The sequence below is a fragment of the Chelon labrosus genome (genome assembly GCF_963514085.1).
Source record: "Chelon labrosus genome assembly, chromosome: 22".
Classification (NCBI taxonomy): domain Eukaryota; kingdom Metazoa; phylum Chordata; class Actinopteri; order Mugiliformes; family Mugilidae; genus Chelon; species Chelon labrosus.
Window position 1 is genome coordinate 11931074 of NC_140355.1, and position 16231 is coordinate 11947304.

At 42.8% G+C, this 16231-nt stretch overlaps 1 protein-coding gene across 2 annotated transcripts; it reads right to left on the reverse strand.

Moving 5' to 3' along the window:
• Positions 1 to 564: 564 nt before the first annotated feature.
• Positions 565 to 15563, reverse strand: cabp1b (calcium binding protein 1b). Of its 2 annotated transcripts, XM_084571860.1 has the most exons (8): positions 14487 to 15563; positions 5427 to 5594; positions 4471 to 4501; positions 4232 to 4375; positions 3936 to 4045; positions 3578 to 3652; positions 3355 to 3427; positions 565 to 2224 (listed from the first exon to the last, which is right to left on the reverse strand). In XM_084571860.1, exons 1-8 carry the CDS (start codon positions 15159 to 15161, stop codon positions 2199 to 2201), a joined length of 1302 nt encoding a protein of 433 aa, XP_084427986.1. In that variant the 5' UTR covers positions 15162 to 15563; the 3' UTR covers positions 565 to 2198. The 2 variants fall into 2 exon arrangements, with proteins under 2 accessions (XP_084427986.1, XP_084427985.1); XM_084571859.1 differs by lacking the exon at positions 5427 to 5594 and having other exon boundaries at positions 598 to 2224; positions 14487 to 15559.
• Positions 15564 to 16231: the final 668 nt, after the last annotated feature.

Below are 16231 nucleotides of genomic sequence, written 5' to 3' on the forward strand. Positions count from 1 at the left end.
AGACTGGAAAAACAAGAAACGAATATGTGAAGACGACAAAACACTGAACAACAAATTCATATACAGTGTATGTGAATTTCATATACAGTGTATATGAATTTGTGATAAAATGGACAGATTGACATGCACTATGTTTCATCTCTTTTATCATCTGTGGGATCAGCTGAAACAGACCGTTCGACTCTGTTCCAAAGTAGCGTCAGCCTGCTGCTGAGTTGCTTCAGCTAAAAGCCAAGTTGGCTCTAAGAGAGCACAAATTAGTCAGTTGAAAAACACTCTTGTGTTTATAGTACTACAAAACATTTGGCAGTGTGTTTGCGTAAAAGTCAGAACTGACTTTGTCTTCATCCTCGTTGCCATGAACCTCCTTCCACATTTCAAGAAATTAGTCATGTTGGTAAACCACACTGAATGAATTATACTTTTCATCATGGTTTATAGTACATACTAAATAAATAATGACCTGTTGGCTGACTGCCTATTAAACCAGTGACCTGTTTTATTTTGTACACAGGTCAAACGCAGGACAAGGTGTGTCAAAGCTTTTACAGAGGAGGACAGCGTAATGTGATGCAAGGTAAGACTGTTGAGTTTTCTCTAAGTATTACAGAGCAATAAGTAAGTAGCTCAAGAGACTGAGAGCAGTTGAAGAACTTTCCAAACATAAGCAGATATGGACACTACAGACACTGTTCTCAGTTTGGAATAAAAACCTTTATTTTTATATATTCTGCTACAAATTGTAGTTGTTGTTTTTTTCTTGCATGCATAGTTTCACACAGTTAAGACAGTAAAGTAAAATCACAAAGTAAGATTTCCCTTTTGAAGAATATCTTAACTTTACAGCATGCATATACCCCCTTGTCCATTCAGGAACAGTCTAGCCGTCCCAACAACCACCCTTGCGAAGGGCCCTTGCGAACAGCCGTCTTTAAAGAGTAATTCAGTGCATACACTTTCTACACTGAATTAGACTCTGTGATATTTTGTAAACTTTCTTTGGCTTTTTTAAAAAAAAATTTATTGTAAAGAAGCTCATACCGCTTCCGTACCCATATTGATAATAAAGGTAATGAGATGTCAGAGATCAGAGTATGCTAGGGGGAGTTTTTGGATGAGGTCGATTGTTCAATTGATTTTGAGGTATTAAAGTTAAAAGTGTAACTCTTGCACCAAAAGTGAAACCTTTCACTTCAGAAGCCTCCTGCAGACTCGGTAGACTCCAACAGACGCAATAAACGCATACATTTATCGAAGCTAACCGATGAAAATTAAAGCATTAACAAAATCCCGTGTTCCTCTGCAGTTCAAGCTCTCTGTGAAGTGAGGAGCAGATCATTTCTCAAAATATGTTTCATGCACAGAAATAAAACATACTTGTAATTTAAAGGCCTGTCTCAGTAGTCAAAATTAGCAACAGTTCCTTCCTCTGGAGTTGAAGGAGAAATTACATAAATATACATATATATCACAGTAAGATAGGCATAATGTTATTAAAATCAGAAGAACCGTATCAGTGCTACATTACACATAATTACCAAACAAATAATGGCTTGCCTTAACTGGGGTTTGACAGTAGTCTCCAGTGACGTAATACACGTACAGCATAGGGTGGAGAGTAACAACAGTATGCACAAAACACAAACACAGCTTCGACAGGATCACACGAAATATTTCCATATTGCCATTTGTATTTGTGCTTAAGATATCCCCAGCATTAAAAAGGAATGTACTGTATTGTTTGGGTATTTGCTGGCATACTGCAGTATTAAAACGTCGTATTTGCTACAGTGATTAACAACAATAGTTATAGGTAAAAGTGGTAAAATAGCTCAAACGTCATATTACCCTTTACCTGATAAGCCACCATATGAGCATTAGAAATGTTGTCATTACCAAAGGAAAATACGTTTTTTTAAAATATTCTTTGCAAAAGTCGTAAATGCAGCCGTTGGTTTTGTTTGTGCTTTAAGATTACAGCAGCAGCATATTATTAACAGTGTCGCTCCTGGCTGTAGTCGCCAGCCTTTGTGCTTCAGCTTGGCAGTTTCAGGGCAGGGTTGATATGTTTTTGCTGTCTTGTTCATTGACAGTTCAAGAAGTACGGGATCCATCGGTATTCTGTGCTGGTCTGTTTTTTTCCCCCTCCTAATCCAGCAGAGAATCCAGGCTGTGTTTTAACATCTTAGCTCGCTCTCTCATCGAGACATCATCCGCACAAATTCTGTGAATTCAGAAAAAGGACAGATTGTTTAGCCCTCTTTAATTTAAATTGACAGTACCAGGTTCTGCTCTCTGCGTGCTGTAGATGTGCTGTCGGTGGGTGGATGGAGATAAAGGGTGGAGCATCTCCACAAATTTCCACTGTTTCCAATAGAAGAAAAGAACTCTTGGGTTAACAAAACCACAGAGAATTATCACTAGACCCTGCAGGTCAAGGTCTAAAAGCTGGTTTAGTTCAGGGATGGTACATTGGTTGAGTGTATAGAAGGAGAACTTGTCCATAATGATGACAGTTTTCGCATTGATATCAATACATGTAATTGTACATGTCTAAAGTATCAACAAAGGAATGGAAATATGACAATTACCTGCCAGTATTTGTATTTATATAGTGCTGGGTACTATTGATTTCCTCAATTGATGCATCTAGAGGTGTTTGATTTTGGAAGCAAACGGTTTTGGATATATGTGGTATTTCTGCACATCTTACATATGGCTTTGCTTTTGTCCAGCCCTTCTCTGTCGTCATATGTTTCAAATCCAAAATGCTGCCACACATCAGCTTTCAGGCCTGATGGTGCTCTCTTCTTTTCGTTTTGGATCTCCCTCACTTGTGGACAAGCCTCGTTGCATGCACGATTTCACAAGACTAGTCATGCAAAACCAGGAACTCAGCGAGATTTCTTGCAAGAGAATGCAGGAAATGGCATATGTTTAAAAAAATTGATCTAAATATCTTGTGAATCCATAGTGTATCTGCCCTAAATATGTATCACATTCTTATGAGCAACTCAGAACCACAACCTGCATGTTTCCATGATTTCTTATTTGAACTCTATGAGCCTGTATGTGTAGTTGCACTGTCAAGAACAGTGATATGTTCTGATATTTTCATCCCTGAAAGCTTGTATGCGTCTTTTCTCAGTGGGTAATCTATGAGGTGACATAATTCCTTGGCCCTGAGATAATCTGAGAGACAGACCTACTGCCTTCATCCCCTCACCTCGCTATCAGCATGGTATTGGGATATAAACAGACACATGTTGGGATTTTTGCTTATACTCAAAATATCTAAAATAGAGTAAAGGGTGGGGACAGAAAGATGCTGACAGAAATATGGTGCATACGTACCTTCAAAGTCCACATGTCCATCTCCATTGAGGTCGATGTCTCTCAGGATGTCCTCCAGATCTCTGTGCCCAACCTGAAAAAGTCAGTTTGTGGGGAAAGTGTGAATTTCTGTGGCACAAATTCGGAAACGACTTAAAAGTAGAGCAGAAAGACAGAATTCAGGCAGACAGTGATTGATGGGGAGTCGCAGAGAGGAGGACAAGCTCTTCTAGCAGCACTGTACCTGTTGTCCTAAAAGTTTTTTCATCGCCTCTCTAAGCTCTGCCGTGCTGATCTGGCCGTCGCCGTTAGTGTCAAACTGAAAATGAGAAAAACGGACAGATTATTAAAACAGAAAAGTGTCGAGGCTTGAACCAGAATATGCAACTACATAACTCTATTTTGTCTTCTTCTTTTGTGTATTCTTCAGCTTGCACAAGCCAAGGCCTGCACCACTAATTACCACAAATACTCCTGTAATTATTGTCTCCATTATCAAACAGCTGCCATTACCCCAATCCCCTCATTTCTTGTAGCAAAACACCTAATTTAAAACTATTATGGGCTCATTTTGCTGTTGTGCATACGTTTCTTTTCCTCACCTCCTTGAATGCGTCCCTCAGCTCCTTCACCCCTATCATGTCCGCTGTTTCAGCCAGAAGTTTGGGCCCCATGAGTTCAACAAAATCCTCGAAGTCAACATGTCCTCCCACTGACGGACACAGATGAAACTGAGTTAACCTTTTCATTTGCACATCTGTCAAATTTTAAAATGGCTATAAAAGGGTTTGTCAAACTTCCTGCACATTTGGTACTGAATACTTGTTGGAGGATGTACAAATGGGAGAAATAATTTATAGACATGTGCACACAAAGACACAGGCATTGTTCTAGTTACAGTTCATGTTGATCTGCTGGCTCAGTTCTATTAGCTCCATCTCTGTTGGCATGTAGCCCATCGTTCTCATGCAGTTCCCCAGGTCTTTGCAGCCAATAAACCCATCTTTGTCCTTGTCAAACTCCTTGAACGCCTCGCGCAATTCTGAGAGCAAGGGACATAAAACACGCATGTGAGAGAGATGTAAGAAATATCGCTTGAGAAAAATGTGTAAATTCTTTATCTTTTCATAAACCTACCATCCATTTCTTCTGGCCTCAACTCTCGGTCCTGTGTGGAATCACAGTGCAATATTAGGACCCAAACACTGCTGATATTGTAAAACTCATGCCAAATACCCAGCATTCCTCACACAACATGACACTGTAAAAAAAATAAAGGCATCTACAAATATGTGCCAACAGTCTTCAGGTTTCCTTCCAGCTAGAGAGGAAGAGCTCATTGGTGAGATCACAGGGAGGAGAAAACATGCAGAGTCTTGGCAGTCTATATAATAAAAGGAATTGGGATCAAACTGAAAATAACAGATGAATATGAACCGGTTTGTGTGTCCTAGGCGTAAGTGTGTGTGTGTGTGTGTGTTGAATTTCTGTTTTTATCGGTGTGTTTCTTGCATTTCTGGAAGTGCAGATGCAGAGAAAAGACATAAAATACAAAATAATTCCTCTATACACCAGTCTATTGAATTTGAGTGACTCAATCTCAACCCCTGCATTCATAAGGACTCTTACTCTCACTCCATCTGAGAGCTCAGCATCACAATACTCGTCTTTCTTGAATAGCAAGACCTTGACTCTTGTTGTCAACTGCTGGAAATAGACTAATAATCTCATAATCGCAGCGTGAGGAACATTTGTGCCATCACCACAGCCTGTCTTAATTATCCTCCGTTCTGGTATAAATGTCCACCATGCTTTTGAATAATACATCCGGCCTCATGCATAAATATACACACAAACACACACACCCTTTCATCCGGGATTCAAGAACACTCCGTGCTTACAGTTTGTCATATTCTCAAAATACCATCTTCTCTCCTCCACCACTCTTCTCCACATGCGACAAGTGCTGACGTTAGAGTGGAAGGTGATTACTACACACGTTCATGTGGGTTTTGGTTACTGCGCCTTATTACTGCATCGTCTGCTAATCTCTCTTGCCATGCATGCACATGATGTTTTCTGGACTTACGTACAGCCTGCCGGCTCTCAGCGAAGCCCTTGCGTAGAAAGATGCATGCAGGCCCCAGCACGTTGTGCATGTTGACTCCGTTCTGGGCCATGGCTACTAGTGGCTCAAGATAGGCCCCCCCAGATCCCCCCTCCTCACAGGACTGCACTGCTTTGTAGTTCTTCTTCTGGTCCTGGAGCAGCATCCGGGGCGGGGGGGCAGATATGGGAGCAGAGGCAAAGACAGGGGTAGAGACTGTGACTCAGTTTGTTGAAGCATGGTGTCAACAAGGAGCCAACATGGAGGTGGAGTGAAGGGGGGAGGACTTCAAATAAGTGTCATGGGTGACAGACATATGTCTGTCAGTCACAGAGTTGTGAGGAGTCAAGTCAGTCATGATGAAGGGAAGCATTTCAGTTTGAGAGAAGACGGTGTATCATGACACAGCAACTGATGCCATCTCAAAATATATTCTGTAGGTCAACATGCTGCACAACTGAGCTCTAGAAAGCCTCCACATGGTGTTTAATAGCTACATATTGTATTACAAAAATAAATACAAGCTTCGTTTCTAGGTACACAACAACGTAAAGCTGACTTCAGCCCTTTCATAATGTTTTATCGTTCTATCTGGCCTCAAAGGATCATTCTGATTCATTAGGAAATTTGATTTGCATTCAGATAACCAAACCTAACGCAAACTGTGTGCTTTAAATATCAGTCCTGGCATACAGACTAATTCACCAGTTTAAATTTCACCTATTGTAGTTAGCATACTGATGGCTTGTTTACGTCCTGTCTGACTGAATGACTGCTCAAGTTCCTGAACGTCAGCACTGAACCTAGTAAATACCAAATCATAATAAACGGTAAGCATTGACAGAGGGACCAAAATAAGACCTAAATTGTAATATACTGGATAATCTCTATCTCGTAATTTGTCCATTAGATACGCAAGAGTGACTCTAAGAATGAATTAATGCAAATCTGTGAGTAGTATTTTGGTAGTAGTGCTAGTTCAGTGTCTGGTGAATTTAAATAAAGACTCATGCTGGGTTAGTTCCTTACATTTCTCCTCAAGTGTCTTTCTTTCTGTGCCTAAAAGTCTTGTGTGAAGCTAAAATTCACCCAGCCATTCAGTTATAATCACCAATTAGCTCATCAACCAGGGGGCAAATGTTGTCCTCACATCAGTCCTCCCAATTACGGAGAGAGCTACAGGTTAATTAAAAACAGGCAATCACTGCTGCTGGCCTGCGGACAAAAAAGCTTCCTCTAAATAAAGTCAAATAAGGTCCGACCAATGCTGTGACTAATATTTTAATAAGAGAGCAGCAGCCTAATGCCGAACGCATGCAGCTATTAGAAAACAGACTTCATTACAGCTGTATATTGTTTTTTAAGATGAGATTAATTGATTTTAAAGCTGTAACATCTCTTATTGCTTAAAAAACGTGTAATGTAGGTCCGGTTCTCGATGGTATTAGTGTAACATCCAGCTCAGTAAATCAACATCCAGACTTAGTATCATAGCGAATAATCAAGGGATGATTTTGCTGCCGATTTAAATCTCTCTGACGTGAGCTAGTACCATATTCTGAAAATAATAAACATAAGACATTTGCATGCATATGAAATGTAAAATTCATGTGCATACTTGTACGATATGCGAATGCACACGTTATTACGTGCTCGACAAATGACCTTCACGCTCCATCTGTTGCCATGCCAATCCTAATGCCAGTTCGTGCATTCCTACAGTTCTCACCACAGGAACGGATGCCCACTGGGTAATCTGACCAAGTGATGCATGGAGCAGGGCTGTCTGTGACTATATCGTGCCAGAAAAGTACTATGAAGCCACGCGCTAGCAGTTATATAACTAACAAAAAAAAAGCGCACACACAAGAAAAGAAAAATCTGAAACCGTGTCAGAGAGAGGCTGAAGTCAAGCAAGAACTTTTGCAGCACCCCATCCCGTTTTGCACAGATGGCATCAACAGTTGCTTGTCATATTGTGCTTCCTCAAAGATGTGCAGCTGCTGAAATGAAGGAAAGTCTATTTGTGGGACTGTCTCCCTGCTACATTGAGAGTTCGTTCAAGCACACAGTCATATGATGAGGACAGCAGATGTAAAGTAGATGTATTAATAAAAACAAGAAAACTCAGTGCCAGCGGTACATTTTTGAGTTAACTGAATCTCGTATAGTTGAAAAGGCGCATCTGTTTGTTTCCACTGGCTGATCATATCCCGCAGGTGCAGGTTCAACAGGGCAGCATCTTGAGCTGGCTGGTAAGGTGGGATTCATGTTAAACCTGACTGACTCTAGGTGTGGCGACATGATCCTAATTCACAGGCTCAGTTAACCGCTCAAGCGCAAGCAGCGCTGACCAGCTTCTTTTAAGATAAATCCACAAAAATTCCTTAATGCGCATGCAGAATGAGTTTTAAAGACAAATTTCCAAACAAGGTGGCAAACATTGACTGAAACTACAGCAAGCTTCATCTTGAAACGTCCTGACATTATTCTCAAGTGTGCCTATTTGCTCTAGCAGCGCATTACACAGTAAGAAGTCAGGCAGTCAGTCCAGTCAAACAGCCGTTGGTCAAGTTGGGAACGCACAATGAGACAAACATGCACGAAGAGTCGGGGGATTCAAGGAGACACCACAGGAGAGTGACAAACAAACCTCAGAGCGGAGACCTTACCTTCTTGGTGAAAATTTTAAGCGACTTTACAGAGTTGCCCATTGCAAAAAGAAAAAATCCTCCTTTTATGTTTTCTCCTCTCTAACTGTGTTAGTGTGCCTGCATGTAAGTGCACGTGTATGCATGTGTGTTTGCGTGTGTTTCCAGGCATGCATGGGAATGGGAGTGATTAGAAAAGGGAAAGAGGGTTCAGTGGGTCATTGGCTAATGTAAGAGGACATTTGGGGAAAAAAGGCAGGGAGAAGAGCAGCAGATAACGTGGGAGGTAGAGGGGAACAGGAGGCAACGGACGAAGGAGTGTGCAGGGAGGACCCGGAGGCAAGGACGCTGGGAGGTACAGGGGGAGGGACGCTGAGACAAAGGAGGAAATATGTAAACGAGAATGAAGGACACATCAACAACATAAAGATAAGCGAGGGAGAGGAAGCATGCATGTGATCAGAGCAAGATGCAAGTGCCAGGAGAAGAAAAAGATTGCTTATTCATGCCGTCCACTCTCTTACAGTGTCTTTCCTCCCTCCCTCTCCCTCACTCCCTCTCTCTGTCCCTCTCTCTCTCTCTCTCTCTCTCTCTCCTCTCTCTGTCCGTCAGTCTGTCTACGCTCTTTTTCCCTCACTCTCTCCCCCAGCTCCCCGCTCACCCAACAGTTTAAAACCATCTCTGCGAATCTGACAGAAGAAGCCCGTTCGGACAAGCATATTACCTTCCCCTGAGCAAGACGCTGGAGACACTAATCCAAACATGCACACGCGCGCAAACACTCGATTAAACACACACGGATGCGGGGCTGTGGAGCTAAAAATATAATACGCGCTCCCCCCCACTCTACCCTCAGCGTCCCCTTCTCTCTCTAACACACACCACTGTGGAAGCATCACAAAGTCATGTTAAGCTGGAAGGGCTTGGATTCAGATCAAAGCCAAAGTGTGCAAGAAATGACACATGGATTCTGAAGGAGCTCGCTGGAGGAGGCAAACCAGCATGCGCGGACGCAAACACACGCAGACAGGCAAACAAATGCTCTCTACCAGCCTCTATCATCCACACACACACACACACGCTTCTTGTTATTGTACTATTTTTCTTTAAAAACTGGTGAAAGAAAAACACACTTCAGCACGATATTTTATTCTACTTCTGCCACATTTAAGAGGCGAATATTGTGTTTTTATGCAGTGGAGTAGTTCGATTTTACATGCAAAAGAACAAACATAAGATTTAACCAGCTACAATATTTAATACTCGAAAGTATTTTAAGAAAATCGTATATTAAATATTTACTTTTACTCATAGTACTCATACTTTTTCTTAAATGGTTTTTGTTTCATTGTCTTTCTTCTTTCACACTGATGTCTAAACCGATGGACAGTTCTCAATCTATGCAAGCTGTAGGTTTCAAGTTTACACATCATATTATACACCGATCAGCCATAACATTGTGACAACCTGCCAAATATATTTTGTAGGTCTCCTTTTTTGCTGCCCGAACAGCCCCAGACAAGATCTCTGTAGGTGTGCTGTGATATCTGTCACCGAGACGCAGCTCCAAACTAAACAAACTCTGATCCACTGAGTGGTTCTGACTCCTTTCTTTCAGAAGCAGCATCAACCTCTTCAGCAGTCTGAGCTCCAGTAGCTCGTCTGTTGGATCACAACCGCACGGGTCAGACTCATTGATCCGTGGTCCATGACCCTGTCTCCGGTTCTTTTCCTTCCTTGGATCACTGTTAAGTGGCTAGCTACTGATCCTTGTAAGAGTCTCTCAAATCTTCCACTTGAACATTTTTCCTGCTTCTAAGATCGAAAAATGTGCCCTAATGTATCCCACCCACTGACAGGAGCCATTAAATCCAGATAGTCAGAGTTATTCACGTCACTTGTGGTCATAGTGTTTTGGTTGATCGGTGCGTGGAGAGTATATTGGACCATGTGATTTCACAAGCTCAAACTAGAAACATGACTATTTTAAACTCAGATTTTAGGTGAGCCCCCCCCCCCCCCCCCCCCCCCCCCCCCCAAAAAAAACCTCTACAAGTCCAGTTGCCTTTTTTGAACCTTTTTGGATATACTATGACCTGGATGACTGAGAACCTTCACAGACAGCCCAGAGAAATGTTCCCCGTTCACCATATGGCATCTTTCTAGCGTCAAACACGTGTCACTCTGTGAATGTGAAGTGAAGGTCAAACATTCAAGTGCAGTGAATCTAATAATCAGAAATACCTTTTCCATTAGAGGGGGACTTTATGGTTCTGAATGCTGTTTCCATCTAAACCAACCATTCACCACGCGCAGTGTAAACATCCCTCCACCAACAGCGTTGGCTCCCGAGGTGTAACTTTGCAGCGTCGGTCACTGCAGCACCAACGCTCAGCCGCGTTTCCCTCTCCCGTTCGACCTTGTCTATTCTCTGCTAGTTAAATAAGCACGTTCACGCCGAGGTTGTTTCAGATCTCGCTCCCATTCAATATCTGAGCTGCTGCAGGATGATTCATCTAGCCTCTCACCGGAGGCTCATTGTGAACTTCAGAACACATCAGACGTCAGACACAGGCGCCGTCAGCTCTCATAATGTCAGACAGCGGTGTGCACGAGAACGAGCTCCATCTCTTGCTGCGTCCCTCTCCCTCGCACGCTTACTCACTCCAAAACACATGATTTAATTTACTATTTTTCCGTGTCAATATTAGATCATTACAGGGTTAGGGTTAGGGTTTGGCATGCACAGACTCGGAAATATTTGCTGTATTGCAAAGCAAGGACATCTATATGAAGGGGGAAATATTAATGATTGCTTTTGCTATTTGGAGATTTTGAGGTCAAGTGTAATCCTGTTTCATCAACTGTGTTAAATGAGCTGTTGGAGGAAAAAGGAGGGGATTGGTGTAATAATAAGCTCTCATGCGCTCATGAACCGTTTTCTTTTTTTAAAGCAAGATTACAAATGTTCTTTTGCTTTTATAGCGCTAGATTTTGTACGTCTCTTTCAATTTGAATTTGAAATAACACGTAGTCAGTTCATGGTCTTCTACGCCATTCCTTTGAAGCAACTCAGTTTATATCACAACGCGTCCTGACGCAGAGACAAATAGATAAATGCTGTGACCGTGAGGTTTTTTTCATGCGTGCGTTTTCGTCATCAGACGACGTCTAGGCGGTGAAAAGAGATACAGCGCACACTTGCGTCATTTTCTTGTGTTTGGTCTGAGACGTCACAGCTCCATCCTGCAGCTGATTAATTCTCTTTAATCACGTTAGCTGAAACTGTTCAATTTCCTGCAGAGTGTGCTGCTATATAATGTTATTTCTATATAAACAGCTGTTAAGTCTAGTTAAACATCACCAAGAGAAAGAATTCACAGTGCTGCACGTGCGTTTGTGTGCACGGGCTCTAATCCTTTAACCAAAGCCTGAATTTTCTACCTCCTCCTTTGCCAGCAAGCACACAAAAATATCCATCTGTGTCTAAAAATAGCTCGTTATACTCTACTGGAGGCACACGCCGTGGCGAGCACGATGATCTCTCTCCTCTTGCTTCCACTCAGATTCTCTTTCCTATTTTTCGCGTTTTTGCCTTTTCTTTCTTCTTAATCTCTTTTCTTTGCCTCTCAGACGCCGTCAAGGTCACTGTGACCCGGGCTGGCAACAGAAGAGAGAAGAGAGATTTTGTAAGAGCAAAACAAAGAAAAGGAAGGAACACATCAGAGGCTGCGAGTGCAAGATGAGTAACAGAAAAACCAGAGGAGGAAGCGAAGAGCTAATCTGCATTTTTAAGACCTTTCCTCACATTGTCTCCAGAGCTGTCAGGTGGGAGCAGGGAAGTGAAACTTGATGAGCGTTAGTCTTATGTAAGGTCTGCCAGCAAAGGCACCCTCTTCCTATTTTATTCTTTGTCCTCGTGATTTATCCGATTCCCTCGCTTCCTTCACTTTCTCTCCCTGCCCTTTCACTTTTCCTGGCTCACTGATGTGACACAGTGGACCATTAATCCCTCTCTCTCTCTCTCACACTGTGCCAGCTCAAACCCCCCTGGTACAAACGGTACTTGCTCCCTCTGCTGGCTAATGCGCACATCCTTTCATCTAAATTTAATTCATAAAGGAAATTCTCCTTGATAATAAACTCTCAGCTGAAGATAACAGACCTCATTCAATAACAGGTCATTTTCCAGATTTCCTGTGACGGCTGGTGGAACAAGGTCACTGAAGGTCACCAAAACTAAGCTGATTGTTCAGAGTCTCTTAAAATAGAATCATTTCTGTTGGCACAAAAAAAAAAACTGCACATGCCCTTGATCAAGGTGCATGTTTTAGTCTGGATGGTTTAATGGCCTGAGCGTTCAGGAAAATACATGCAGCTTGAAATGCACATGAACGTTGAGCTGCAAAACACAAGCAAAACAATTCCATTTGTCCTTATTCTAACCTTCATGCTGGCTTATTTTTGGTCAGCATTGTTCATCATATGAATATGTAAATGTGGATTATTAGCTCGTGGCTTGCAGAAAAAAGGTCTCCTCATGACGGAAACCAGTTCTTTTACACCAGATTCTCCAATTTTCCATGTCAGGTAGTGAGTCTAAAAAAAACCCACTCTTCCCTCCTCCAGTGTCTCAAAAATCAGGACTTGATGGTCTATTTTTAGCTTCTTCTTCTTGCGGCAAATGAGTCCTGCTGGGATCTTATGCAGATCTCGGTGTTACGTAAGAAAATATGAAATCACGGTTGCTAGTTTAATATTTCACCCTGGATTCTATGCCATGCTGCCACAACGCTTCAAGGTGCAGAGAGGCAGCGTTATCGCGACTGTGCAGTCAGTTAAATTATACAGATATAGTAAGATGCTGAGCAGGCGGAAGAAGAACCCCCTCAGCTTATATTCCCTTGTTTGTCGGTAGCTTTGTTTTTCATTCTCACACATTGCGTGCACAACTAACTCATAAATTCAAGTCCTTCTGCTTCATCAAGAAAAGACTGAGATTGGTAATATCAAAGTTTTATTTCAGTAGATCACACCATCTCCTCTTTTGCACACACGTCATCATCCGCCGCTCAGGAGACTTTATATAGCACACCGCTGCATGGATTTTGCCTCACTGGAACCCCTAAGACTGATTGAAGCTCTGGCCTGGATTGAGAGGAGTTATTTCTGGAACACATTAGCGCACGAGGAGGTAATTGTCTCCTCTTGAGCTTTTTTATCAGCAACGTATAAAGAAGGATTTCAGTGAAACAAGGAAAAGATCGTGGGGCGGGACGACCTGCTGTGCAGCTGCAGGATTTGTCTGCGTAACAGCAGAAATGTGGTTTCTAGTAGAAACATATTCAAACAGGTGCCGAGGAGACGGTACTCTAGTTATTTGCCACTCTCAACAGCAGTGTCACTTCAGTATATTTATATTTCATCAGCATATAAAGGGGGCACTGACCCATGTGCCTCGGTGACAAGCTCTCATCGTTCAAACATTTTCCACACAGGGGGAAAGTTGATCCGCGGGCCGTTGCTCGGGTGACAGTCACAATGAAAGCTTTCATATCGGGGATGCATGATAGACTGCAGCCCACCCTTGTCGTGAAAGCAGTGGCTACCAGATACATACAGGAGACAGATTTGGACCGAAAACACGCATTCATTTTTAATCTCTTCATAGAGGCCCAGTCACAGATGCTTCCAGCTTCACCTGCATCTCACCTGTGAACCTCCACCAGCTGTTGAATAACCAGCTGCATCCATGCTGCACTTAATCAACCAAACATCTGAATATCAGATATTCTTAAATTAGAATTAATTCATTGTCTCTGGATTTAAATTTTTAAAAACTGACTTAAGTGTCTTGCACCCCCAAGTTTGCCTATGGACGGGGATGTATTATCTAAAAATGTGTGCTTTGATCTCAGTGTGCTACATGTTTGGACTGGACCACTAAATCCCATATATATGACTGCATATAGGCTTTATTAAATTACAAGAAAATGTAAATTATATGGAAGGTGCAAGGGTTGAAAAGTTTGCAGCATTCAGGACCTGAATCAGATGGATTGGCATCATTTTGTTTCTTCTTCAATAGAAAACAGTAAAATCAAGCTACGGTTTCTGAAACTTTGTGCCATAAATTCTTTTCCAACATTTGCTGCTGCTGATAAGGATTTATTTTTGCTCACCCACACTTTAACAGAGAGCTTTGAGCTTATATGCTCATAGGACGAGGTTTAAAGTGGCTTTTTTTTTAGTACAAAGGTAGAAAAGAATAGCTCAACTATTCATATCCAAAAGACAAACTAGTGTTAATGAAATATGCACCAGTGTTTAATCTTATTTTAATCAACTTTTAAAACATCTTCCAAGTTAAATTTTCCCTCCTCGTTCCTCCTTACCTGCCCAAAGACCGACTTCACTATGGGGTGAAGACTAGAGTCGTGCTCAGTCGAGGCAGCGTTCAGTCTTTTGGACGGTCGGCTGGATGCTGGCTGGACAGGTGCACTGGTCGCAGGTGTTTCGGAGCTGAGACTGAAGGACGACCCGGTGATGACTCTCTCGCTGGGCTCGAAGAAGAAATCCGCGTCGTCCGTGTGTTTCGGGTGAGAAGGAGTCGGTGATGTCCTCCTCTCCTGCCGGGAGCCGCCCTGGAGATGCGCAGCGGGAGGCACCTCACCTCGAGAGGAGTCGTGGTGATGATGCGAGTGTTTGGATCGGGAGGGCTTGCTGCGCTCTTTCTGATAGCGGCTCGTCCTTTGCCTCACCTCCTCCTGAGCGTAACCGTCGTCCTGGAGGCTCGGCTGCCGGTGCGAGTGGCTGTTTGGCGTCCGGGGATGATCATTTATATGTCGAGAGTCGGCGTGCCTCGGTTGGCAGAGAGGTCTCCGCGCGCTGGTCTCGCAGTCATCCGCCCAGCCTGCATCCTCGCTGCCTCCAGCTCCGGCGGGATGATGGTGAGAGCGGTGGCTCCGGTGACCGTGTGGACCGTGCTCCGAGCGCGCGGACCTGCGGTTGAGCCCCGACGATCTCAGCAGAGAAGTGGTCGACTCGCTTTTGGGGAGAGAGGAGCTCATCGTCGGCTTTCTCTCCCTTTTCCAGGCGGAGTGAAGCTGTTGGAGGCTGAAGGTCGAGTAAAGGGAAAGAGGGGCAGTCCTCCTCTCCTCCACGTGCAGGTGTTCAGCCTCAGTCGGACCCCGCTCTTAAATCCGCGTCCACGCAGCCGACCATCACTGGGTGAAGTTGGAGCACTTGATGGAGAACACACACACAAAAAAAAGTGGAGCTTGATGTGGCAGCCAGGCGGTCAGTCTGTCGCTTCACAGGGGCTCCGCTAAGTTTGGATGACAGCACAGTGTTGCGCTGCCGCGTGTCACACGATGTCCACGCACAAACTTCATTAAGACCCACGTCACTGCAGATCATTTCTCGCGTAATGAGTCCATTGATTACGTTTATTTCTATGTGATTATTGAAGAAAGACAACCATCGCCCAATAAACCAGAGTTTATTTAAAGGGAATTCATACAAAGTGATTTAAAAAAAAAATAAAAAATCACAAGCTTCCATGGAGACAGTCAAACCTCAACAAGTAGCTGCAGTGACATTAACGCGAGTGGACACTGGTCATTTTCAAGGACGTGTTAGGAAATAGATGTGTCCTGCCTGTAACTTTAAGTTTTCTCAAACCAGATCGGACATAATAAACAGAAACAAAGCAAAATGGAAGCGAAAGGAAAGGTGAAAATAAAATACATTTACCAGGGTTGCACAAGAAAACAAACACAATGATGACAAAGAGAACAGCTTCAGTAGTTTGAAGGACTTTGGAGCTATAAATAGTAACATAACCTTTTAGAAATTAACACTGAGGAACCGATTATTCATTAGTCACCAGGATAAACAAACGAAATGACTTAAATCAAGGAAAGAAATCTTCTGGGGCAAGTCATCTCATATCAACTCACAACATTCATCATCCCAAACATCTCAGGTCAATCTTTTTTAGTATAAAAAATAAAAATAACCAAACCTATTCAACTCTTTTCCTCCTTTAGTTTAGCTGGTCTATTCGTTAAATTTCGTCTGTAGATAGATAGATAACTTTATTGATCCCTTTGGTAGGTTCCCACAGGGAAATTAACAT

Coding starts and splice junctions, on each gene's coding strand:
- cabp1b (XM_084571860.1), bottom strand. CDS start 15,161: ATGAGCTCCTCTCTCCCCAAAAGCGAGTCGACCACTTCTCTGCTGAGA. Junction 3,653..3,935: donor TGAGGGACGCATTCAAGGAG/GTGAGGAAAAGA, acceptor TCTCATTTTCAG/TTTGACACTAACGGCGACGG. Junction 3,428..3,577: donor AAAAACTTTTAGGACAACAG/GTACAGTGCTGC, acceptor TGACTTTTTCAG/GTTGGGCACAGAGATCTGGA.